The 27,341-nt window shown below is 42.9% G+C and overlaps 1 protein-coding gene and 1 non-coding gene across 10 annotated transcripts in view; one reads left to right on the top strand and one right to left on the bottom strand.

Moving 5' to 3' along the window:
• LOC114362758 (F-actin-monooxygenase Mical-like) overlaps positions 1-24,848 on the bottom strand; it is a 36,919-nt gene extending 12,071 nt beyond the window's left edge. For 2 of the 9 annotated variants that reach the window (XM_028318280.1, XM_028318285.1), the window contains exons 1-13: positions 24,614-24,847; positions 20,008-20,181; positions 18,569-18,705; positions 16,022-16,091; positions 15,281-15,348; positions 12,442-12,702; positions 10,653-10,784; positions 9,584-9,673; positions 8,366-8,520; positions 5,449-5,682; positions 4,637-4,800; positions 4,241-4,347; positions 1-166 (exon numbers count right to left, since the gene is read on the bottom strand). The exon at positions 1-166 is cut by the window's left edge and continues 1,973 nt beyond it. In XM_028318280.1, coding sequence (XP_028174081.1) covers positions 1-166; positions 4,241-4,347; positions 4,637-4,800; positions 5,449-5,682; positions 8,366-8,520; positions 9,584-9,673; positions 10,653-10,784; positions 12,442-12,702; positions 15,281-15,348; positions 16,022-16,091; positions 18,569-18,705; positions 20,008-20,181; positions 24,614-24,818 — 1,963 coding nt within the window. In that variant the 5' untranslated portion in view covers positions 24,819-24,847. Of the gene's footprint in view, positions 167-4,240; positions 4,348-4,636; positions 4,801-5,448; positions 5,683-8,365; positions 8,521-9,583; positions 9,674-10,652; positions 10,785-12,441; positions 12,703-15,280; positions 15,349-16,021; positions 16,092-17,329; positions 17,442-18,568; positions 18,706-20,007; positions 20,182-24,613 lie in introns of those variants that run through there. The other 7 variants (XM_028318278.1, XM_028318279.1, XM_028318281.1 and 4 more) reach the window with 7 other exon arrangements.
• On the top strand, positions 6,517-6,588 carry TRNAP-UGG (transfer RNA proline (anticodon UGG)). Its single transcript has one exon. It is a non-coding gene; the product is annotated as a tRNA-Pro (tRNA).
• Positions 24,849-27,341: the final 2,493 nt, after the last annotated feature.

Below are 27,341 nucleotides of genomic sequence, written 5' to 3'. Positions count from 1 at the left end.
GGGCGGGGGGCGGGTGGTCACGTGCCGGGGGGGCGGGCGGCGCGGTCACGAGGATGGCGGGCGGCGGCGCGGCGGCGTCCTCGCGCGCGAACTCGCTGTCGGTGGACACCTCGGTGGCCGACGACACCTCCTCGTCGCTCGACTCGCTCTCCTCCTCCGACTCCACCTGTTTGACGTTCGTTCGTTCGTTCGTTTCAACCAAATGACGTCCACTGCTGGACAAAGGCCTCCCCCAAGGTTTTCCACAATGAACGGTCCTGCGCTGCCCGCATCCAGGCTCTTCCCGCGACTTTACCAGATCGTCGGTCCACCTAGTAGGAGGCCTGTTTGACATGTGCTCGTAGTATCGGAAGCCAGGCTTCAGATCACATCTCGGATGGGGAAAGCATGGCATTCTACAGAGTGTTAAGTAAATGGGTATATGAGCCGACACTAGCCCATGCTAACATGGGCATATAAATGGTATGGTGAAGTCAGAAAATTGATATCTTCATTTTAATTATATTAATTTTCATACAAATCGGATTTTATAAAATTTGTTTTGTATAAAAATTTAAAAAATTAAAATGATGATATCAAATTTCTGACTTCACCATACCATTTACATGCCCATGTTAACATGGGCTAGTGTCGGCTCATATACCCATTTACCTAACACCCTGTATAGACCAATTATGAACTGGTAATCTTGATGAAGTAACCAACAGACCGTAAAGTGCTGTGCTTTCCGCATTCAATACAAGCAAAGACAGGGTGAGAAATATTTTGAACATAACATACGGTCATTTTCGATTGATAACATGCTTAACATTCAACTTGTAAACCTTTTTAAGATATACTACACACCTTCAACCGATGAAAGGTAAAATTATCAAACAGTAGCAGTTAAACAAATCGAGAATGACCCAGGTGCGCCAGAGTTGACTCCACACTAACTTACCGTCCGAACAATAGATGGCAGACTACTAAGCTCACCTATCTTGAATAATATCCTTTTTTCCATATACATATTTTATACTTGGACATAATTTGGTAACTAGCGTAAGTTGATAAAATCACACGAATGATATTTTAAAGCAATATTGAAAGTGGGGCTTGGTTCTCTTATAATATTATATCATAGACAAAAAAATAGATTTTGAGAGATGGACGCTATTAATATAACAAGAGACAATACTTTCTTTCTTAAAATTCCAGTTATGTAATTGAATAAGTATATTATGGAATAAATTACTATTTAAATGAGTAAATAAACTATAAAAAATATCAAATTACGCTATTAAATAAAACAGACGTCATATTATACATATACTTAAATATACATATTAGGAAAACACAACCCACAAAAGCAAAAAGTATTATTTACACAATATATTACATAAACATAATTATATACATTGAAGTTCTATGGCCATATATTATAGAATCAGTTGGGTCGTTATGGGGTTTGGTTATAAACGATAAAAACAGAATATATTGTTATAAATATTTAAAACAAACAAACGGAAGCGCCATCAAAGTTCCGATCGGGTTTACTGTCTTTTTTGTATGAAACTTCTGCAGCTCTTTGCATTATTGAATATTAATGTAAAATAAAAACAAGGAGTCCTGAAAATTACTTCGGCATTATTTTTTTAAAAGGACATTTACTCATTCTTGTATTAGGTAAATCTGCCTTTATGTTCTTCGAGATCGAAATCTGAGTGCTTAGTGTTTTGTCATCGTGGCTTTGGCAGCCATCCTAAAAAAACTGTCTGGCAAAACCAAACTTCATGATTCACCAACATTCTATCCTATATTAGGGGCATACGCTGACAAACTTTCAGCTTCACTAGCTCATAGTCTATTAGTCCTCTGAGTAAAATTCACAACAAATAAGACAGTAAGCGCCGACAGACGATAGTTAGTGTGGGCAAATACACTCTTACCGCCGAAGTCGCCGCCCCGAGTTAGCTGCGCATTCGGACGTGGCTAGTCCGCGAGCCACCGCCACTACCGACGAATTGAACGTTGGATGAACATGAAGCCTCAATGTGTATGTAGGGTTGCCAGGTGTCCGTCTTTAGCCGGACATGTTTGGCTTTTTACGGTCTTGTCCGGCCAAATATTGGCTTTTCCGGCCTGTCCGGCTTTTTATGTGGCTGCAGCGCCAGGCGAAAGTCGAGTTACAGAATAATATCAAGCGCACGCATCAGGGTGTTACGCAATCTATGATGATAGTACTCACTCGTGAGCTATGACACTAATTCCGTTACATGTCCGGCTTTTAGGGTAAAATGTCCGGCCAAATGAAGCACAGAGTCCGGCTTTTGTGTTTATGGACCTGGCAACCCTATGTGTATTGGTAAACAATTCTATCAAAGCTGCGCAATGCTCAATGACATATTAATGAGTGAATATCAATTGATATGACATGTGTATGATCGGTGACTGTTGCATCATAAATGGCTTCAATGATGTTCAACGTTTGTGTTTAATTGACGAACGAATGATGATTGGTCTGAAATCAATCTTCGGTATAAGGTAATTAAGACCGAAATTGTGTAAATGCCATCTTTTAATATTTCATTCGTTCAAAACTTTATTCCATCCGAATAAAGTTTAAAAGGAGGCAACTATTTTTTCACCAACGGGAAAAAGACGTTCTAATATCGCGGAAATGATTGCTTGCTGGAATTGAAAATGGTTGCTTTGTTGAATAATAAGGGTCATTCTTAGAAAATGCTTGTTCAAAAACAAACGTCAATGATTGAATACGCGAAACATTAATAAAATGAACGACACATTCGGTTACACGGCGAATGATTGGAAGAATCATTGAATGAATGAATGATACAGATGAATAGCTGTTATAACGCGGGGGGCGGCGATTCGGCGTTTAGGCACACCTCTTGTCTGCGCGTCTACGCGACTACGCAGTTCGTTGCGTCGGTTTTTTTGTTTTTCTGACGCGCGTTGGGTAATACTTGACGCGTGTCAGGTGAAACTTGATGACGCGCATCGGGTACGACTTGTGGACGCGCCTCGGGTACAACTGGTTCACGCTTTTGGGGTACACCTATCTCCCTTGGCTATGACAGAGAAAATAATGGGAATTTAAAATTACTTTTAGTCTGCAGTTTTTATCGGGACTTGTAACATGGTAAAAATGTAATTCAATGAGTTTCAAAAGATCACTTGATCTTTAATAGACGAAATAAATGAGATCATTACTATCAGAATCCAATGACTTGCACGAAAATAGCAAAGCAGTTACTAATCAACAGCATTCATTTATAGAAAGTTGATTGATAAGAGCAGTTGTCAGTCCTGTCAGAGCGTATTTAGCCCCTCATTTGACAAAACGCGACAGCTGAAGTAAGATTTTCTTATAAAATAGAAGTCGACCGCCAAGCTCGAGGTAGCGTTTCACTTGAATATGGGACAACAAACAAAAGGGCGTTAATTTTAACATAGTACGCGATACATCAGAACTCTTTGACAGTTCATAGTACAAGAAGTATTCAGTTGTGATTGTCCGATTTCGTGTCAATTTGTTTAATAGGGATGATGACTGGGTAATAAAATCGAAATTCTATTTAGTCCGTCAGACAGATAATAAAAAATTTTCGACACATGTATGATTTTTTTTCATAATCGAATAATTACAGTATTATATTGAGTTGAAATGTCGTGTGACGTCACTTTTGAGTAAAAATTCTACTCAAGCGTGACGTAACGCGCCATTTTAACTCGATGTAGCACTGTTATTATTTAATAGACGTGTTGACACCACCAATCAATTGACGTACTTTTTTAAACTGTCAAAATGAAACTCTCCCATAGATAGATTTTGTATGGCACTACAAGCAAGTGACGTCACTATTTTGTCAACTCAAACAAACTACTTTTTTCAATTAAATTGCGACCAAAAATCGTAATTTACAGGTAATTTAAAATTAATTAAGTTTTTAAGACCAGAATAAAGTGTGTTTTTAGAAAAGTTGTGATTTCGAATTATTGGGGAATGGTGTCAAACTGTCTATTATTATTATGAAAAGAAAATAAAAAATATGAGTCTAATATTTTCTGATTATTATCTTTCTGACGGACAAATAATTGAAATTTCGTCATCTAGCCTATTGGCGCGTGTGTGTGTATGTGTGTGTGTGTGTGTGTGTGTGTGTGCGCGGGGCGGCGACGTGGCGCTCCGGCGCACCTATCGCGCGTCGTGTGGTCGTGTCGTGTGTGGGCGCGGTACCTCGCTGCTGTCCGTCGGCGGACGGTTGTCGGCGGGCACCTCGCGACGCCTTGCCTCGCGCGCGGCACGCATCCGCGAACACGACTCGTTGCCGGACGATTCGGCGCCTGTTGATGACATTTCATTGAGCAACAAGAAAACATTGTCAGAATTGGCCTAAAAGCCAACAAAAAAGTAACCCATCATAATTATTTTCCTATTTTTTTAATAAATCAATTTTCAATTGATTTTAACGGACATTTCAGCATTGGAAAATCAAATAAATAAGTCGTTTACGGTTATTCTTTAATACAATTACAACTTCCGAACATTCTTGCTCCCTGCATAGACTACGACGGTAGCGGTCCGGCGCGTTGTCGCTGTCTCCGCGTCCGGACTCGTCCGAGCCACACTCACCGTCGTCCGAGTAGTCGTCGTAGCCGAAGGAGTCGTCGGAGAAGTAGAGGTCGTGTCGCGGCGGGCGCGGCGGCGCGGCGCCGGCCGGCTCCGGCGACCCGTCCGGCGCGTTGTCGCTGTCTCCCGCGTCCGTGTACTCGTCCGAGCTCGATTCCTCTTCGTCGCTGCGAAAGACAAGTTGACATGTTACTAGTGTTCACGTCGAACATGAGCATTGGTTCCCAAACTTATTTGAAACGCGCCATACAAAAAAAATCCGCGCCCCCCCTCCTCCCGTCAAGATTATTTATTGGTCGTATCGAGCAGTCTGGATGCATTCTCTCAGCGGTCGCTGGTTTTTTATACTTAAGTCAGATGGTCCGCGCCCCCTTTTAAAGGTCTTTGCACCTCCCCTCACTTTGCGAACCAATGAGTAGATGTTCAAAATTATTCCAAAATGTACAATAGGCCGCGGTCTAATGTAAATTACGTCGTCTGTTATTTCCATGACAGATGACGTGCGACCTTCGGGTGTGGGAATGGGGACCTCACTTCAGAGAGGGCCTCACGCCTCAACGTACCTCAGTCCCCCGGCGCCAGATGTCTCCGAGGCGAGGCAGTTCCTGTCAGTCCACTCGTCCTCGTCGATCTCCCGGGCGCGCCCGTCGCTCAGCCCCAGGCTGGCCTGGTCACGCCGCCCAACGTACCTCAGTCCCCCGGCGCCAGATGTCTCCGAGGCGAGGCAGTTCCTGTCAGTCCACTCGTCCTCGTCGATCTCCCGGGCGCGCCCGTCGCTCAGCCCCAGGCTGGCCTGGTCACGCCGCCCAACGTACCTCAGTCCCCCGGCGCCAGATGTCTCCGAGGCGAGGCAGTTCCTGTCAGTCCACTCGTCCTCGTCGATCTCCCGGGCACCCCCATCGCTCAGCTCCAGGCTGATCCGTTCAGGGGTGGGGGTCGGCGCCTCGCTGCGGGGAGGGCCGGCCAGGGCTGCCACCGCGTCCGGCACACTAACTCCGGAGTGACGGAGGCAAACCAGCCGAGTGCCGTAGCGTTCCATTGTGTAGTTTCTGTAGCAGGAATGTATGGTTTGCATTAAAAATTGGTCTGCAAATTGCACTCTGATCGCGAGATGAGTGCAGAGCGCAAGAAACAGAATGTTTCAAAAAATTTGCATTCAAGTTGCACGTGAACTATTCTTTCTTTTTATCTTTTCCGCATTTAGACTCCAAGACAGTCTTTTGTACGTGATAGAACTAAAGGTATCTCTTATGATGGTCAAAGATGTGTGTCAAGATGTTTGCAAATATTCACAAATATGCAAAGGTCAGTGTTAAATGCAAATATTTTGACTATGTACCTACCTATGTGCAAAGTTGGTCAAGCGTTTTGTTGCGGTACAAAGTTGTACTCATCCATGAAACGGTCGTCCATTATGTGTTCTGTTCTATCTTTGCAAAATCTATAACCATTTGCAAAACTTGTATGGGCAATCGAAATTTAAAAGAGTAAAACTTTCCAAAAACATTTTCACAAACTTGTACACATACATCTTGACAGTGTGTGACCGGCATTAATCTACATTTGGATGGTGTTAAGCATAAAAAACCTACCTATCTAATATTTTTGTTAATATAAACATTACCTATTTCAATAAAATAAGAAAATATGTTCAATTTTAAAGCCTATTATTCTCTGAATTCATAATTTGTCCTTTAGAACCCTTTTGCAAAACCTCATCAATTTATACAACAGTGTAATCTCCCTTTCGATACTCGTCTCTTAACCCTCTCAAAGTGTAGGAGCTTCACTCGCGCCCGGAAAATCGATACCACCCTTCCCGTCTGTCTGGATATGCGCCGTCTGGCTGAATATTACGCTACGGTTCGTCCTATATTCCAACCGGCTCGTTGGTCTAGTGGTATGATTCTCGCTTTGGGTGTGAGAGGTCCCGGGTTCGAATCCCGGACGAGCCCCATCCCTTTTTAGGTTTTATATACAATATTGAAAAAAGATATCCTTTGTTTAATTAAAATACATATTATTATAAACAATATTTGCGAAAAGGTATGAGAAATGATGACTTTTGGTGTTTTCAAGACACACCTCTCAATAAATAGGAATAATGTTCACCATCTTTCTTTATTATTCGAATTTATTTCATCGAATTATTTCGGTAGCATTTTAAAAACGCTCCTAGATCACTTTTTGAAAATCATTTATGGACTTCCCAAAAATGCTTTATAAAAATAGTCACGTACTTATAGGAATTTATTTGACATCTCTAATAAATATTGTTTTTCAAAATGGTTTCATAAATAAGGCTTTGATATTAAAAACTATGTGGCATTTTCATGGTATTTCTATTTTTATTTTGATACTTTTGTTTTGAGCTTGAAATTGAAATGAATCAAGCGTGAGTCATGAAACTAAAAGTTTACTTTTTTATCTGTATTTTATTATAATATTCCAAATTCTTAAAATAACAGGATCTGTTAGCATGCCTATTGCATTTGCAAAAAGTGAAACATTGCTCAAAGCTTTGTACGAATATGTGTGTACCTTGACAAATGTCTGTGACGCATCAGCGAATCACATGAGTGTATGGAATGTTGGGATTGCAGAGACTGAAACTTTGCACAAACATATAAACTAATCGTGGGTCGAATCACGGAAAGGCGTATCTAACAAAATGGCAATATTGAGTTAAACACACCATGTCATTATAAACGTGTATTTTATAACCTCACTTTTCCAAACCAATATTGTATATTTAGCGCCATCTATAAGCAACTTTATAAAGCGCCATCTATGGTTCCTCTTCCGTAAACAGAACTACTGGGATTCTAATCCAGTAAGCCAATTCCTACAAACGACCACAGATGGCGTTACACATCCGAGTGCTGCTTTATCGATTGGTCGCACGGCCATTACTTTTTAATCAAGACACCACTAATCTGCTGCGTGTGAATACAATACTTACCAACGTCTCCTGAGTTTTTCTCCAATACTCACAAAAGATCGTAACTGTGGGCTGAGTGTGAGTTTACATCAAACGCGCTCACTAGTGAGCAAAATGTATGAAAATTTTAGTTTTTGAACGTTTCCCGCTAGGGGCGGTGTACAATCTGTCATACATTAAATGTATTTTTTTGACGCGCTCACTAGTGAGTGCTTTTGATACTCGGCCCTCTGAATTCTTTGTCAGGAAGCCAGTATTTACAGTTAAAAAGGGCCCGAAGCCCATGTTTTTGTTTGTGACCTCTTTAAAGTCAGTCGTTTGAAATAGATTAAGAAAAAATCATGACAGTTTCTGTCATATCTGCATACATATTTTTGAACACCCTGACAGCTCATATATAATTGAGAACAGTGTTGCTAAGATTAAATTGACTACTTTGGGTGCCACGAACAATATGCTTACTTTGACTGGTTACATGTATTTGAAATATTGAATATCAGATCATATTGGTTATCTTAAAGCCTGGTCCGTGAGCACGTAGAATCCCGTCCAATGACCCCAAGCTACCCATCCTTATCGCTCGCGCGTAATTATATTGCTGTCGCGACTGTACGACGCGCGCCCGCAGTGAGTGTGCGAGCGCGACAGCAACATAATTACGTGCGAGCGACAAGGATGGGCAGCTTGGGGTCATTGGACGGGATTCTACGTGCTCACGGACCAGGCTTTAGACGCTTCGATTAATCTGACGCTGACTGTAAATAAATGTTGCCAAAGGTAATTCCACTCACCCCGGGCGCAGCACCTGCTTGCAAACGGCGCAGCGGAAGCAGGCGCGGTGGAGCACGAGCCCGTCGGCGCCCACGCCTTCGGCGGCGAACACGCGCGTGCCGCACGCCGCGCACTGCACGCCCGTCGACATCGGCCCGCGCCAGCTCTTCTTTATCTACCACACAACAGCTGACTTGTACCACCTAACTTTAACAGTAACTAAACCCCGGTCCATGAGCACGTAGAATTTTGTCCAATGACCCCTAGCTACCCATCCTTATCGCTCGCGCGTAATTATATTGCTGTCGCGACTGTGCGACTGGCACCCGCAGTGAGTGTGCGAGCGTGATAGCAACATAATTACGCGCGAGCCATAAGGATGATGGGTAGCTTGGGGTCATTGGACAAAATTCTACGTGCTCTCAGACTAGACTATAACGTAAAAATATCGATCGGGAGGACGGGTTTAAATTGTCACCAGTGTGTGAATCTGGTGATTATTAATCAATGTAAACCGCGGGTTTTGCCGTCAAGTACGAATACGGATATTGTGTGTTGTGTGTCGTGGTAACATCACTAGTGGTGTAACAAATAGCAATATGAGGGTAGTTGAAAATTTTCAAGCCCGCCCAAACGGAAGACGCCGTGAGCCGTCAGTCTGCTTGTGACCACGGCTGCAGCATAGCAGCCGTAAGGTCAAGACGTGAGTTATATGAACTAATCGTTTTTTTTGGTATGGAGTTTGACTGACTTTTGACGTCTGTTAAAGTTAAAGTAAGATGGTGCAACTCAGCAAACATAATCTTTACTTTATTCACTTATCATAAGGTCGAAAACCAATGACAATGGTCAATATTATTATGTTGAAAAGGGTCGATAATGTTGCGCAAATGCAAGATGAAGTTTTGGGACAGATTTTATTAATTAAATACGTGAATTTATGAATTTTGCAGATGGAACTAGTACTGTTTTAGTTACACAAACACTTCAAATATTAGGGCTATATTTCACCGGGACACCATGGCGGCGCAATCAGTCGCCGGCTACCAACAAAATGTATGCAGCTCTATAGAGAGTTACTCACATGGTGTCCGTTTGGTTGCGCAAAGCTGCATACATTTTGTTGGTAGCGGCGACTGGTTGCGCCGCCATGGTGTCCCGGTGAAATATAGCCCTTAAGGGGAAAGTATTATAAAATAGTTCCCTTAGGAGTAAAAAGAAACTTTTTGACATTATACCTCACTTACCTCCTCTTTGGGCTGCGGTTTCGGCGGCGCCGCTGGTTCGGCGTCTTCTTTCTTCACGAATTTCGTTGCAAGATTGGCAACCTGAATACCAATCAAACTCAAATATTCCAAATTAGGATTCAAAATGGCAGATATAGATGACCTACGCCAGGGATGGCGAACCAATGGCACGCGTGCCATCGATGGCACGCGCCACAATATTGAGGGCACGTCACCAATCACAAAATTCACTATAAAATAAAATAGTAAATAAGTCGTCCGTTAGTGTCACTGTAAAGTAAGGCTCTGGTAAGGCCTTGTCACTCGCCAGTGGTGCCACTTGTACTATACTCCTCATTGATAGCATTAGGTGTTATTTGATGGCACGTCTATGACTACATCAAACATTTTTTTCTGAAAAGTGGCACGTTGAGACATAAAGGTTCGCCATCCCTGACCTACGCTGAACTGTCCCACCAAACTCAATGACAGGGGGGCGCTACCATCGTTCAACTATATGGTTTCCAACATGGTAAAAATCGGAAGCAGCGATCCGGTATTGACGGTGGCGCCTCACTGTCAATGTCATGGACGGGACAGTTCAGTATTTTGGAACTATATTAAACTGCGGCAGTGGATTTCAGTCAAATAAACAGCAGTTTAGAAACCACCATAAAATCATGTCAACACTTTTGACTGTTTCGCAGGCCAATAGGGTGCCGGTTGTACAAAACCTCTTTTTGAGTTTGTCGTTGGATGAAGATTTTATATTTTTTGTTTGTTTGAAAAGTGTTTAAAGCTGTCAATAAAATGTCCGCATAAAGTAAATATCTCTTTCTTTAGGCCCAGAACAGACGGTGAAACGCAACTGCAACGAAACTGCACTTGCTAGTTACTTTTGAGTTGCATCTAAGTTTCTGCCATAGCGTCCGTTGAGAGACCACACATGACGCGACCAGTTTGAAACTTTCAGTTTTAGTTTCATTCATAAGAATCATCAGAAAGTTGCAGTTTCGTTGCAGTTGCGTTTCACCGTCTGTTCTGGGCCTTACAATCCCACTTTATTTTCTACAGTCCTTACCTTTTTGGTGCCGTGGTCGGGTCGGCCGGCGTCCCTCAACTTCTGGTCGAGTTTGTTGAGGGTCTCGTCGATCTCCATCCACTTCTCCTCGTTGGCATCACCTTCCTTGAGTCGCCTTTGGCGAACCAGGAACTGAATGAACAACAAAAATTGTTTTTAGCAAAAGCACCTGCCACTGATGGGAGACAATAATGTATAGTTCCAAAATACTGAACTGTCCTATCCATGACATTGACAGTGGGGCGCCACCGTCAATACCGGATCGCTGGTTCCGATTTTTGCCATGTTGGAAACCATATACACTCAACATCAAATAAACCGCACCTTCCGCGACGCGAACTTTAAAGATTTTCTTCTGACACAATTATGGTACCCCAACAATATTGGTGTTATTTGAAAGCCCAATAAATATCCTTAAAGAAAAATACATTTCATTTCTAAATAAATGATTAACATATACCATAAAAGTGACTTGAAAATAGACCTCACTTTGGGCTCACCTCTGGGATCAATTAGACCAATTTTTATGGTTATAAAACCAAATAAAGATCTCACGTGTCCTCTTTAACAGATGGATAGCGATTAATCCCAACTTAACAGTTTTATAGTCATAAAAAATGGCTATAGCGTAACTACCTATTTTTTGAAGAAGTGACTCTGGATCCTTGTAAAGACACATTTCTGGGTAAAAACCTTTCCTTTAATGAAATGAAGTTTAGAACTAGGCTTTCAAATGGTACCAATGTTGGTGGGAAGTGGGGATGCATACGTTTGATAAGTGCTTGTCGCGGGAGATGCGATTTATTTGATGCCGAGTGTAGTTGAACGATGGTAGCGCCCCCCTGTCATTGAGTTTGGTGGGACAATTCAGTGTGGGTCATCTATAAGGCTAGTGTTGAGGGGTTTGCAGCAGACCATCCCATTCGCATTTCATCACAAATTAAAAATTGGTCATTCATTTTGTCCCATCCGCATAATGGTCACACTCAGATAAAAGTGGTTTAACATTTTCAACCTTGGCTTTAACCTTTATCCGAGTGTGACTATTTTGCGAATGGGACGCGGACGGTCTGCGTCAAACCCGTGCTGGGAATACACAATAACTCGTTTTTCCTCCACTGTAACTCAAATCTAACAAGGATTTACAACTTGGCTGCTAATAGAATTCAAACCAGTAAAGGCTAAGTTTGTCAACAGTTGGTTTGAAACTTAGTTTGTACGATTGAAATTAATTGATATGTATTAATTTAATTTTAAATTGACATTTTCTTAATTATTTGACATACTATTGACTCCTGTAATTTTTGCACGTCTGCGAGCAGACTAAACACATGATCCTATTTAATATTGTCACCCTGTATAACTGTGTTTTTGGCAAATAAACGTTTTGAATTTTGAATTTTTGAATTTTGAATGCCCGTTTTCCACACCAAACTCTAATTTTTAAGTGACCCTTTTGGTAACATAACAGGCATTTTGTTTTCATAGGGGTAATTTAAAAATTAGGGATTGATGGTGAACGGGCATAATAAAATGTATTCTTTTAGAAAAGTTGATGCAGCTATAGTCTGGTCTGTGAGCACGTAGAATTTTGTCCAATGACCCCAAGCTACCCATCCTTATCACTCGCGCGTAATTATGTTGCTGTCGCGCTCGCACACTCACTGCGGGCGCCCGTCGTACAGTCGCGACAACAATATAATTACGCGCGAGCGATAAGGATGGGTAGCTTGGGGTCATTGGACGAAATTCTACGTGCTCACGGACCGGGCTTTAATTGAAATCTAACCTGTTCTCGGTCCCACTTGGGCACCTTCTCCGCCGCCTTGGGCCCGGGCCGGCCCAGCCGGTTCTCCATGATCTTGCGTTCGATCTCCTTAACGTTCCAGTCGTCCCGCTCTATCTTGCCCACGGAGCGCATCAGGTCCTTCGGCTTGGTGGCCTTGGGGGCCGAGGGGCCGGTGGTGCCTGACAGCTCGGCGGCAAGGCGGGCCACGCGGGCCCCGCCTCCGCTGGTGCGTCCGCCCCCGCCTACTATTCGGCCCTCCTCCTGTGGAGACGGTGGGTTAGAATTTTGTTATGGTATTGGGGATGTCGAAGAGTAAGGCCCAGAACACACGGTGAAACGCAATAGGCTAGTTTCCTAAAAATATTTTTTTTAGTCCGTCCATTTTAATATAAAAAAATATTGAACACGTATATTTTTAATTGTCAATCAAACAAATAATTATAAAGTTATAGTGCGTTGAAGTTCCGCGCGATGTCACAAAGTGCTGCACTTTTACGCACTCACTGACGTCACGGGCCTTCTCTTTCGAACTTTGGGACGCTTTATCTCTTTACATTTTCATTACTTTTAAAAAGTGAAAAATACGTGTCCAGTAGTTTTTGATAAGCTAACTGAGGGTCTAATTAAAACTCTTGCTTTTTTACCCAGGAAACATCCTTATTGCAACGAAACTGCAACTTCTAGTAATATACAGTAAAAATAGATATTGTTGCAATAAATCCCGTGAAGTGATAATTTTATAACTTCTAGTTACTTTTGAGTTGCATCTAAGTTTCTGCCATAGATTCCGTTGGGAGACCACACATGACGCGACCATTTCAAACCGGTTTCAATGTAGGATCGGTTTAGTAGGCTTACGTCGTATTCTAATCATAAGACTAAAACTACATATTTTCAAAAATATAGGGAAGGGACAGAGACAGAAGTATGAGAATCGAAGGGACCACATTTGGAGACCATGACCAATTCTTTAAATGGGCACGAAGAAATCACATTTCCTCTCTTCGAGCATCCCTTGCGGTTATCGCTAAGTTAATGTATCACATTTAATAAGCACATAAGTTAAATCAAGTAGTGAAAAAAGGAAAAATAAATATCACCAGTAATCACAGCAGAATGTACACCTAGATTCTTATCTGTTAGTTAAAACGGTGAAGAAACTACAAACATCACGTGGTTGTTAATGTCTCACTGTAAATCCATGCAAACACTGAAAAACTCGTTATGTCATCCACGTACTGGACTTTTCAGACAAAATGTGCACGTAGTCTGCTGGTAAATGGCGCTGTTATTATATTGAAGGAAGATAGCTAACACAGCCTTACTAAAACATTTGTATTTCAGATGATGATCAATTTTGTCTATGAGACATAAACAATCTGTCATACAAAGTTTTATAGCAAGGAGCCACTCTAAAACCTCGAGTAAGTACCCGCCTCGAGCGTGAACACATCGCATGCAACACACATCCCCTCACATAGTGCTGCAGTTGTTTCTCCAGCTTCTTGACGCGCTCGCCGAAGTGCGGCGCGCTGGCGCGGTACTGCTGCAGGCCGCAGTCGTTCTCCAGGTCCACGGACGGCGCAAACTCCATCCGTGGCTCCGTCGCCAGCATCTGAAGACTCTTCTCGAAACGCTGCCGCATTATCTCCCTTGCCGCCTTCCGTCTCCCCCCACCCTTCGAACGCTTCCCTTCAACCTTCTTCTGCATCAGGTCGGACGCGCGCTGCATGTGGAAAGACATCTCCCCCGATCCTCGGCGCTGAGCTGGCTCCAATTCTAAAGGCCGAGGCCTGCTGCCTTCGATCAGATCCACCATGCGCTGCCTCCGCATCGCCATCTCCGGATTCCCGATCGACTCCGAACGCTTGGTACGCTCCGGACTCGGCGTGTTCCGCCGTTTACCCTCGATTATTTCAGCCATGCGCTGCATTCGCAGTATCATTTCAGGGTTGGTCACGGATCCGGAACGCACAGACCTAGATTCGGGACTGGGGGTATGCCTACGTTTGTGGTTTTCAAATAGCTCAGCTATGCGTCGAGTGTTGGCTATTTCTGATGACCCTATTGAGTTGGATCGCGGGTGCGGTTTCAGGACCTCGGGGCTCTGGGAGTGACGTCTCTTTTGGCTGTCGATAACTTCGGACAATCTTCTTCCTTTCTGCGGCAACGGGATGTCGGTAGATGACGTGCGTATCATCTCCTTTTTCTTGGGAACGTCCATCGACGACGACCTGGCGAACTCTTTCTTGCCGATTTCGATTAACAGCGATCTGTTCGATCTCGTTAGTTCTTTTTTCTTTCTGCTTTCTATAGGGGTAGATTTGGAGGAACTCATCAGTGGTTCTACATCGACGACTGTCGCATCAGTGTCCGCGGATTCATCTTGGAAGATATCGGAGAAGTCTGGTATTTTCATCGTGGAGGGGTCTAGTCCTTTGAGTTTCCTTTGCGGCTTGGGTTTGGTATCCGCGGGCGTGTCTTGGAAGAGATCTGAAAAGTCTGGTACTTTTATAGTGGAGGCGTCGAGGCCTTTGAGTTTGCGGGGTGGGCGAGCGGGTTTTTGTTGGGTCGGTTCGAAGAAGTTTTTGAGGGTGTTGTCGGTGTTGAGTGTTGTTTTGGCGTTTCCGTCGAGGAGTTGGGCGAGGGATTCGCGGAGGAGGGCTGGGTCGGGGGTTTCGTCGGGGTCGAGGAGCGCGAGGATCTGCCGCTGGAGGTCATCGGTCTGCGGCGCGGGCGCGCGGTCGCGGCCGCCCAGCAGGCGCGCCAGCTGCGAGATGTCGTCGAGGTCGAGGCGGCCGATCTGGCGCCGGAGGTACTCCGCGGGGTCGGTACTTACTTGGGGCGTGCGAACGGAGCGCCGCTTCTTGCGGTAGCTGGAGTGAGACTTGTCAGCGTCCGCAGCGTCTGCGGATCGAAGCGAAAAGATGTTTTACATGTTTTGAACTCCATAATTAATAAATGTTGTGCACAGGGCCGGACCGTGAGTTTAGGGGGCCCTGGGCTAATACCACTTAGAGGCCCACCTATTATACTCTTTCGCATCATCGTCTATTTTTGACTTTGACTTGACTTAGCTGTGGGCCCCCTTGAATCTATGGGGCCCTGGGCTGAAGCCAAAAAAGCCCATATGGTAGATCCGGCCCTGGGTGCATGAATAGAATAATGACAAAATTGTTCAAATATGGAGGAAGCCTGACACAGAGACCAAATCAGTTTACAATCCATGATGTAAACAAAGTACGTCATTTATGAAGAGTCAAATGAATTATACACTTGCGTAAAACACGACATCGCTTATATGAAATCGAGATTATGGTATTTACTGTGCCACTCGTTTGATCTTTGCGTGTGCATGAAAGATCATATTTCACACCCTTGTTTTGTTTTTACTGAATTAAGCGGGTATTTGCAACAATATGACAAAATAATGATATGTGTGAGTCTGCGAAGTATTTACAATTTTATGCGCACATAAAGTAAACGAAACGAACAAATTCATTTAATTTTGAGACTGTACATGATGAAAAATAAGGCAAATAAAAACGATAACACTGGTTGTAAAATTGTAATTACTTACTTGAGTACACTGAAACTGAGTGTTCCGTCGAATTTCGTACGTGTTTCTCTTTCTGTATACTTTGTTTGATCTAGAAATAAACAAAAAATATATTGAGTATTTATCTTGAAACGAGGAGATTTGTGTGATAAGTTAATGTGTTTGTGCAGACTACCAATGTGTTGCTATTTAAGTTAAGATGTAGTGGTAAGTATCGCAACATTATCATTTAGTTCCATATCTGTAAGTTTTGCAAAGAGTAAGGTATCAAATATCTTTTCCATAGCACATTGTTGCAATAATTTGCACGAACTATGAATCCGACGTTCGTCTTTGTGTGTATCGTGTAACAGATTTGTTAAAGAAAGTTCTAGAATGTGTTCAACCTTCACACATTGATTTCACTCCTGTAGAAAATTTAAGCTAATTAACGAACTTCGTCCTTGACGCTTAAAATGCCTTTAAGAGACAAGATACTTTTTGCGTGGCTTTTCAATATTAACGAGGCCCAGGCGTTAGGAGACTAGATTTTTTAGTAATCGCACTCGCTGAATTGTCACGTCCAGTATTTGATAAGTAAACTTGACTTACGGTTGTAGTGATTTTAAGGTTAAATATTAAGCTAATTACTTAGCCTACTTTATCCTACGTGCTTTGAAATGTCTCTTTTACAAGCGTAGCGCCAAGTGGCTTTACAAGCGTGGATTTTCAATAATAAAGGAGCCCAGGAGGTTGTTATGTCCCGCGGTTAAAAAGTAATAAACTTACAGTTTTAGTAACTTAAGGTAGCCTTGTAACCTGGCCTATTAAACTGCTATTGTTGTATACCAGTTGTTTAATTGCAGAACCAGTTGCATGGTCGCAGAACCTATATTGTCAACGTTCGAGACAAATACGAGAGCAAAGATAAAAATAGCCTCCAGTTCTTATGTACGAGTTTGAAGTATTGATTTTAGAAAGCCATTAGTTTATATTCATGCCGCCTGTTGTCGCTGCAGGGAGTACAAGGCTCCCCTATTTCATAGACACACTTGGACGACCTTCAGGTCATTCACTTAAATCTCTAAGATTTAAATAGATCATATTCAAATATTAATTGAACATTCTAGACTTATATTAGTTAAAATGTTGGTAAGTTCTCCAAAAATGACTAGACGTTATTTCGAGCGTGAAACTGAATGTGCTGTAACTCAATTTGAACACGAATCAACACCTCGTGATTGTATTATATTTTTTAACAGAATACAACTATTTTTGTACGTGAAAACCATATTTGGCTGGAAGAGGTTAATAGATGATTTTTTCATATTATCAGAAATAGTTTGATACCTGATAAATATTTTGGGAAGAAGGCGCTGGCTGCAGTGACACAGTTGACACTAGTAAAACTGACGACGTTAATTTTTTTTCTGCTGCAACTTTTTGTAGCCCATGTTTGTGATATAATTATCACAAGAGAATGTGAACAAATAACTATTATTATATTATACGAACATAGGCAAACGATCAACAAACATCATAAAGACGTACGATAATGACAGGCAAAGTATAAATATTTGTTGTAAATCAATAGAATTTTGGTTGATATTAAACCATTAGGAACATAGTAGCTTTATCTTAGCACTGGCGAAGCGTAAGAGTATATTTATACGAGTACGTTCGATGTTTTGATTGAAGATAATGGTAAATAATAAGTGTGTATGAAAAGACATTTATACTCGATTCCGTTTTTGGTAGTAGCACTATACTATAACCGTGCCATTCAAACACTTATCATAAAAACCTGTGTTACTAACCTGTGTAGGGAAATGTGTATAAGATGTGAGTGAATTTCTTTGTTAGTTTGTTCGATATCTTATCAATGCACAGTTTCGAAGGTAAAGTCCGGTCGCCGAGCACATAGCACACTCACTGCGGCCGCCCGTCGCACAGTCGCGACAGCAATTTACGCGCGAGCTACATGGATGGGCAGCTTGGGGTCATTGGACGAAATTCTAGCTACTCGGCGACCGGAATTTAAACTGTCTTGCTTGCAGACATTAGAAGAGTGAAGCAGCTAGTGTATTCGATATTTGAACTTGAATGTGTTGTTTGTATTCTGTTCTTCCAATATATCATCAGTGTTAAAGATTATTTATAGATGACCTACTCTGAACTGTCCCACCAAACACATTGACAGGGGGACGCCACCATTGTTCAACTAGGGGACCTCGCCCTTGAAGGCCGCGTACACACGCGAGAGCAAAGCAGATAGTGTATTTGATACTTGAACTGTAATGTGTTGTGTTCTTCAAGTATTACATCAATGTGAGTGCGTGTCCGCCTGTTCCGTTGCGTACAGACGTAAAGCCCGGTCTGTGAGCACGTAGAATTTTGTCCAATAACCCCAAGCTCTCGCTCTCTCGCTCGCGCGTAATTATGTTGCTGTCGCACTCGCACAGTCACTGCGGGCGCCCGTCGCACCGTCGCGACAGCAATATAATTACGCGCGAGCGATAAGGATGGGTAGCTTGGGGTCATTGGACAAAGTTCTACGTGCTCGCAGACCAGACTATAGTACAAACGTACCTGGTCGTACGCGTCGGTGGCGTGGTGCACGTGTGGGACCTCGCCCTTGAAGGCCGCGTACACACGCGCGAGATACGCGCGTAATTTCGCATCGGGCACGTCACGCGTGCTGCCGCCCGCTGCGAACGGTGCGATGCCTGCGAATACACAATTATTTTGGCTAAGTAAAGAGGTCGTTTTCATCTTGAATCTTACGCGCGGTTTAAAACTCCCTTAGTAATTTAAGTAAGTTGCGGTCAAACTAAGGCATTAGCAAGCTGAAGTGGCAATGGGTAGGGCATATAGTACGCATAACTGACGGCCGATGGGGCAGCAAGGTTCTGGAATGGAGGCCGCGTACCGGAAAACGCAGCGTTGGACGTCCACCTACAAGGTGGACCGACGACATCGTAAAGGTAGCAGGGAAGCGCTAGATGCAGGCCGCTACCAATCGATCAACGTGGAAAGCATTAGGGGAGGCCTATGTTCAGCAGTGGACGTCCTATGGCTGAGATGATGATGATGATGATGATGCGGTCAAACTTGCAGTGGTAGGGCAAAAAAAGAAAGAGACCTGTATAGGCTCCTTGAGAGCATTTGAAGTAGTCTAACTAGATAGATATATGGTTTATTTGCAAAACACATTGACACAGAAGAAGCAAAAAGTAAGATAATAAACACAGGAGTAGTAGAACAGTTATAGTACATTACAAAGAGTAAAAAAGAAAATCCTGCGCTAAGGTATAAGTGTGCCGCAGTGATGCAAAAAAGCAAAGAGAAAGCGTAGACACTGCTCTAAAATGAGCAGAACACTGATTTTCAGCTCTTATTTGAAAAAAAGACGTACTATACAAATAAAGATAATTTTGATTAATTTTAGAGGTCCTACCACAGAATAATAATAAGTAATACCACAGAATAATAATAAGTACTACGTACAGAAGTTTTACTTCGCGAAGGTATTTAAAAAAATGTATGCTCAATGTCATTAACAATATGGTGTAATTTAGCCTGTCTCAAGAGTCGAGCACCATTTTGTTGACAAACGTCAGTGATCGGCACTGCGCCGAAGCTATAGGGCTGACTTCGGTAAAATGATGTGACGTTAGGTGCCAAACTGCGGAAAATGGCGGAGGAAATACATGATTTAGCATGAATTATCATGAATAATATTAACTACTTATTTACCTCTCAGTGTCTTGAGGCAACTTAAAAAAGTACATTCTGTGTTTTTTATTATTTAGGCAGTTAAATACTGCACAGTATTTAGTACACCATCTTCTTTATTTTCTTCCATCATACCATTGAGCATCATACACAAGAATACGCGTTCGCTCGTATGTGAGGCCTTGTCGAATAGTATCCTGTAGGTGGGCCATCGTGCGTGTTTTGTTTTCGATGTAAACTCGCGGAGATGAACAGGCCTGGTCCTACTCTTAAATGGTTAATGAATGTCTCACCGAACTCGTGCTGCAGCACGTGGTACACGGCGCGCGGGCTGGCGGCGGCGGGCAGCACGTCGGGCCGGTAGCGGCGCAGCAGCGACGACAGCGCGGCGGGCCCGGCGGCGGCTCGCACGCCCGGCTCCGACCAGCCCACCCATGACACTAGCACCTCGTCGCTGATGTCTGCCTCTGGAAACGACACGGAACACGTCGCCATTTCAAATCAAATCAAATCAAAATTCATTTATTTGCTCGATAGCTTTATTATTAGTTTTTTATTTTAAAGAGATAACTTGGAATTGTCATTCTCACTAAAATGTCTCTGGGGTGGTGGCGTAGTGAGGCGGGTCGTTACATTCCCTCTAATATGGTCGAGTGAAGCGATGGCTGGTTCACTCGTCATGTCTGTAAACAGGCGCTGCTTTCGGGGACTGGTCAATCCAAGTTATTCAAATTTATGTATGCGAGTCATTTCTACTAGTATCTTAATATGTAAATCTAGATATTAGCACGTCACTACCTTGTTTATACCACGCAATCTTGTATACCCATTCTTATAAGATACACCATACAAGAATGCATGGTAAATTCAGTGAACTGCTCCTGAATCGAATGTACCTACTACTACTATTTCTATTTATTTATATTAACCGGCAGACAGTGGTGACTGAGTTTGTTGCGGCGCTTCTTCTCAGCACTTGTCAAATGTTGGTCTCGAAGCGCTGGTAGGGTAAAAAGATTATGAGACATGTAGAGGCTCCTTAAGAGCAAAATGACGATTTGTAAGAACTATTTATTAGTCCAAACAAATAAAGAAATTTTGACTTTGACTTTGATAAGCGGTACAGCAGATGTCCATATAAAAATAGTTCGCACAAATCACCACAACTGGCATGATAATTTTGTCCAACGTTAAATCCGTGCTGCTCTATGGGTGTGAAACGTGGAAGGTCACCAAAGTCATCTCGCACCAGCTGCAGGTCTTCGTCAACCGCTGCCTTCGCCGAATTCTCGGCATATACTGGCCTGAGAAAATCTCCAACGTCGAGCTATTGGAACGCTGCCACGAAATTCCGATCGACCAGCAGATCAAGCGCCGCAAGTGGAACTGGATTGGCCACACTCTCCGAAGGGATCCCGATCACATCCCCAAGCAGGCTCTGGATTGGAACCCCCAAGGAAAACGCAAACGTGGTCGCCCCAAGCAAACTTGGCGGCGCACTGTGGCAGACGAGGCGAAGAAGATCGGCAAGACTTGGAGCGAGATCAAACACATAGCTCAAGACCGAACGCGATGGAGGACTGTTGTGGACGCCCTCTGCCCCATCTAGGGGACATAGGGCCATAACTCAAGTCGTAAGAGGCGACTTATCTTATCTTATTTAGGGCCGCGCATGGGCGCAATGCACGTCGACCCATTGGGATCTTTTGTGCCTCCCTATACCTTTATCCTCCCTCATCCGCAAAGATCCTATCCATATAGTGAATTAAGTGCGTGAGAAGGACCTATAATCTTCTGGTGTCGGATAAGCCAACCCCAGGAGACCCATTCTAGTTCTAGCTAGCGCGTCGCATTCGCACAATAGGTATTTCATGGACTCCGCATGTTCTCCACATGCTCGACAGCTGTCGTCCGTAGTTAGGCCCATTTTGTGGACGACTTAGGGACTACACATCAACAGAGAACGGGCAGCAGCGCTCTCTGAAAAACATCAATCTTTTAAACTGCGATCTCCAACCCGCCTGCCAAGCGTGGAGATTATGGCAAAACCCTCCACTATAGAGGAGGAGGCTTATAGTCCAGCAGTGGACTGTAAAGGGCTGTTGATGATGATGAATGAGCCACCAACCGGCCATTGTGGAAGTCATTGGGGGAGGCCTATGTTCAGCAGTGGACGTCCTGTGGCTGAAATGATGATGATGATGAATGAGGGGCATCGTTTTAATACTAACAATTAGCACCACTGGCGATTAACATGTGACATAATCTACAGAAGCGCCATCCAGGTGAGTGCAAATGCGATAGTCCTCTTACTGCTTTAGCGCTTACCAGTTGGCACCAGTGTCTTCGCTACTAGCAAGTGCCAGTAACCTTACTCTACAGTTGCGCCTACTGGAGTCTCCAGTCTGGAGAGCGCTAAAACGATAGCCCTGATTGAAACATTATTAAGACGGCAACGAGACAAGCGACCGAAAGCAGAGACCACGACCTGTACTTGACTTTAGGCAATGTACAGTCGCGGAATGAAAAGGTTCGTCACCTTAGTGTCGGTTTTCGCTTGCACTAGGTACTGTAAGAGTCAAACCTGCCAACATAACAGTGCAAGAAACAGTGCTGCTAACATTTAAATAAATATGACGTTTGCTAACGAATAAGGTTTTGCTTGTTTATTTTTCTATCCCATCAGTGCAATGCAATAATGACATTGACCAATTGACAATAGTTTTTTTTATTTAATAGAAATAATAATGGCAGGTTGAACCAACAAGAAGGTTTTAGTTTATCAATCATAATAATCTTCTTGACAAGATAAATCGTCAAACAACTTTGATCTGAATAATTTTGAACTTTACTGACGAACAGTTAAAGATTATTTTCTCTAACTCGAGATTATTCTGTAACATAGTTTCAAAAGGTAATATGTGCTCGCGATTCGTTGAAGGAATCAATTTGAAAACTGACGAACCTTTTCATTCCGTGACTGTACAATAAATATGACGTTTGCTAACGAATAAGGTTTTGCTTGTTTATTTTTCTATCCCATCAGTGCAATGCAATGATGACATTGACCAATTGACAATAGTTTTTTTTATTTAAAAGAAATAATAATGGCAGGTTGAACCAACAAGAAGGTTTTAGTTTATCAATCATAATAATCTTCTTGACAAGATAAATCGTCAAACAACTTTGATCTGAATAATTTTGAACTTTACTGACGAACAGTTAAAGATTATCTTCTCTAACTCGAGATTATTCTGTAACATAGTTTCAAAAGGTAATATGTGCTCGCGATTCGTTGAAGGAATCAATTTGAAAACTGACGAACCTTTTCATTCTGTGACTGTACTATACACCAGTTCTCGATATTGCAGTAACTAACGCTTCGGAGCTTCACCTATAGATCAATGACCCTAGCTTTGTGTTAGCGAGTTGTAACGTCAAAACAAATCAATATGGCGGCCGCTGCTCACTCACTTTCATCTTACGTGCGCGCGCAACGGGCATCGGGCGACTTCGTCGTCTCGTTCAAAGTGTATCGCAGCACGTCATGACACGTCATAGTGAGTCGTATCTGCCAAAGGTACCAGCTAGTCCATAATGTTGCATTTGATGCAAGGTCACCAACCTCATCGTCACTGATAGTCGCCGCGAAATCCGTCAATACCAGTGACAGTAGGTCATCGACGTATCTGGGTCAACTCTTTTAACAGTGCGCGCGCAGGGTTGAGTCTTTGGTTTGTCTTGCGTTTGTTGACGTCGGTCTACGTCGATTAATACGGTCACCGCTTTTCCCTGACGGTGAGCGTAACGTCGAGTAGCTACTCCCAAGAATCGTGGAATTGCTTCACACTCCACGTCAAGGGGTCACTGAACTCACAGTGAATACCAATTGAAAGTGAGCGAACCGCTACGAGCCTTGTACGAATCATGCAAAAAGGTAGATGGTGGTGTAAAATCAACCACTTCATGAACATAAAAGACAGACGTCGCGACGGTGCACCCGTCATGGCGTCAAAACAATAACTTCAATATTGCCAATGGTCAATAACTTCACTTTCGCTTTTAGATAATCCGCGCATGCGCGGTCGTGTCTGTCTGCGGTCTGACCCTCGTCTTGATTCGCTAAAACAAACCGAACGTCAGCTGTTTCTGCCGAAAATAGTAGCTCGAATCATCGAAAATGTATCAATAATAAAGCGTCACTGATTAAATTGTCAGTGCAGTTGCCCCCAATAACGTCAATACGCTAAATACTCGTATAACAGTGTCAGTAGGTCAATGATACATATAGGTCATCGCTTTTTGAAATGCGCGCGCACTGTCGTCTGATTGTCACGTGACCATCACAGACTGTCGTCTGTTTTACCGACTAGGTATTTTGTTTGCGGGTCACTGGCCTCGCTGTCTCGCCTACCAACAGACGTGGTTGAACTTGATATCTGATGATAAGCTCTTATAGTGGATTATTTCGTTTGCTGTTTTCTTCAAAGGGTTATTACTTTAAACTGTGTGGTATAGTAATCGCATCCGCGAATGTTTGTCACGTATTTATACAAACTTACTAAGCTAGCCGAGGCATCACGGCCGCGCGGTTCAGGTTCGAATAGCAAGGGTATGTACTATGTGCCGTAGTGGCAGTGTTATAGTCTGGTCTGTGAGCACGTAGAATTTTGTCCAATGACCCCAAGCTACCCATCCTTATCGCTCGCGTGTAAATATGTTGCTATCACGCTCGCACACTCACTGTGGGTGTCAGTCGCACAGTCGCGACAGCAATATAATTACGCGCGAGCGATAAGGATGGGTAGCTTGGGGTCATTGGACAAAATTCTACGTGCTCACAGACCGGGCTTTAGTGATCGTCAGCTGTTGCCAGCCGGCGGGGAGGGGGTCACTGACCTCGTCGCCGCTTGCGCGCGGTGGGCGCGGCGTCCAGCGGCAGCGGGTCGTCGGAGTCGTAGAAGCCGGTGACGCGGTGCGGCGTCACGGCCGCGCGATTTAGGTTCGGATAGCGCGTGCCCGGGTCAAGCGTGTATGCGCCGAAGTCGCGGTGCAAGTTCTCTGGGGTTGTTTGGGCTGGGGACAATGGAATCATTATTTTCATTACAAGTTATTTACACAATATTGAGAAATAGTTTAGCATTTGTTGCTGCCACCGCGACGTGGGTATAATGCGTTTTTCGGGCACATGAGTGCTATATTTCACCGGGACACCATGGCGGCGCAACCAGTCGCCGCTACCAACAAAATGTATACAGCTCTATAGAGAGTTAGTCACATGGTGTCCGTTTGGTTGCGCAAAGCTAGCGGCGACTGGTTGCGCCGCCATGGTGTCCCGGTGAAATATAGCCCTTAGGGCCTCCGCTAAAAATCGCGCGTGCGGTCTGTGGTAAAATAGTATAAACAGCGTGGCACATGGCTTAAGATCCTTATAAAGCCTGGTCCGTGAGCACGTAGAATCCCGTCCAATGACCCCAAGCTACCCATCCCTATCGCTCGCGCGTAATTATGTTGCTGTCGCGACTGTGCGANAAACCGATGAAATATGTATTAATTTTATACAAAAATAATTAAATTACATATTATTCTATATATTTCATAATTATTTAGGCTCATAATAATAATTAAAAAGGTACGCCGCCCATAGGTACATATACAAATAAAGAAATTTTTGATTTTGACTTTGATACCTTTTGCTATTTCAAATCTTAGTAGGTATAGACGCACAGTAACAACATCACAGTCAAAAGCGGATCTTGGAATCATCTCGGGATCTTTAGAAAAAAAATCTGTATAAACCTAGTCCGGAATAGGCCAGGAATCCACGTGGACATTTTCCCACAAACGTCCGTCAGAACTGTGACCTATTTTCCTCCATACTGCACATCAAAACGCCTTTCCCAGGAATTTTTCACGGTATCAAATTGGCCAGGAATTCCCGTCACGTCTGAAAATGTACGATTATGACTCAATTAGACTCCGCTATTGCCTTTCGGGAACCAGAGGGGGACGTGGGAATGGACCTCATACCTGTAGGGGAATTTGAGGGTAGTCTGTAATTTGAAACGGCTTTGAGGTGACGCTTCTAATCAGTAATGGTACAAATCAGCTGTGGGTATTTTGGCGCAAATAGGTTGTTCTGCTTTTCAAAAGTACGACTTGATTAATGGTAAATGGAAATATCTTTAATATTGCTTCCAGAGGTGCGTTTAATTGATCGATATGTGAAAGTGATAAACAGTAGTTGACTCACTAGTCAATTGACTACTTTTTATGAGCTGTAGACGTTTGACGTGGCTCTTCCTTAATTTTGTCGAGTATTGTATTGTATTCAATTACAATTTGCCCAACTATCTAGTAGCCAATTTTTCAGAATATAGAGGAAGAATATGCTGCATAGTATAGTTTCTTAAATACTTTTTCCCGCGTCTTTGCCTGCATGAAATAGTATAGTTTCATCAAAATCTTGACAAACAAAGATTGACAAACATAATTTCCTCACAAACTTTCGCATCATATAATATCAGTACTACAGATGCAGCACCTCTATATTGAAATAGCTGGAGACATCGATCTGTTAGTTTAACTTAGGCTGGGTTGCACCATCTTACTTTAACTTTGACAAACGTCAAAAATCTGTCAAAATCCATACAAAAACACCGGTTATCGTCAAAGTTACGGTCAAAGTTGGGTGGTGCAACCCAACCTAAGAATGCCTGTTGTTTACTTATCATTACTTGTAGTTACTGTTTGCGAAGACTAACATATCTATCAAGCTACAGTGTGCCTACCATGAGCTTACGTTAGGTGAGCTCGCTAGCGAATACGTCAAAAAATTCTATGAAGATTTTATTTCTTGAAAGTAGCCGCTAGGGGCGCTGCACAATACGTCATACATTTAAATTTCATTTTTTTACGCAGTCGCTAGCGAGCACACCTAACGTAAACTCATGGTAGGCACACAGAACTTTAGTAGGTACTTACATAGGAGTTGTAGTGTCCCAATGCGCAATGGCGTATTTGACACCATTCACCAATAATCCTAAAGTACAACTTCATACTATTTTTAAATACTCGATTAATTTTAAAACAACTGTAAATTAGGATTTTCGGTTGCTTGTTATTGTAAAAAAAGACAAAATAATGAGTATTGTCCTACAAAATCAATGGGAGAGTTTTGTTTTTACAGTTTTATACAGTACGTCAGTTGATTGGTGGTAACAAATACTATATTTTTATTCCCCTGAATATAATTTGCTCCAGCAATTTCCCGAGGTAGACCAAAATGGACGGACGGGAATTATGCATAATTAAGAATATATTACACGGCGCATTGGATATCTCATTGCAATTGCCTATAATTTGCCAATAGTCGGATAATTCAGATACGCGTGCGGCATAATAGAGGCGTTAAAAAAGTACGCAACACTCTCTTCGTAAAATTATATTTAAAAGTAGTAAAAGTTAATATTATTACCTTTTTGCTTTGCCACCGTACTTAAAAATCAACAACTTAGACGCACTGTCGTTTGTCACCACTTCTATGGTGTGACACTAGCACTTCACTGCACTCCTGTACCGGTTCTCCATCACATCAACTTATCTTCGCCATGGCCACACTATCCGA

Source organism: Ostrinia furnacalis, unplaced genomic scaffold (genome assembly GCF_004193835.3).
Source record: "Ostrinia furnacalis isolate ACB-3 unplaced genomic scaffold, ASM419383v2 OfSCF6717, whole genome shotgun sequence".
Taxonomy (NCBI): domain Eukaryota; kingdom Metazoa; phylum Arthropoda; class Insecta; order Lepidoptera; family Crambidae; genus Ostrinia; species Ostrinia furnacalis.
The sequence above is the reverse complement of the archived record's forward strand: the minus strand, read 5'-3'. Positions and strand labels throughout refer to the sequence as shown.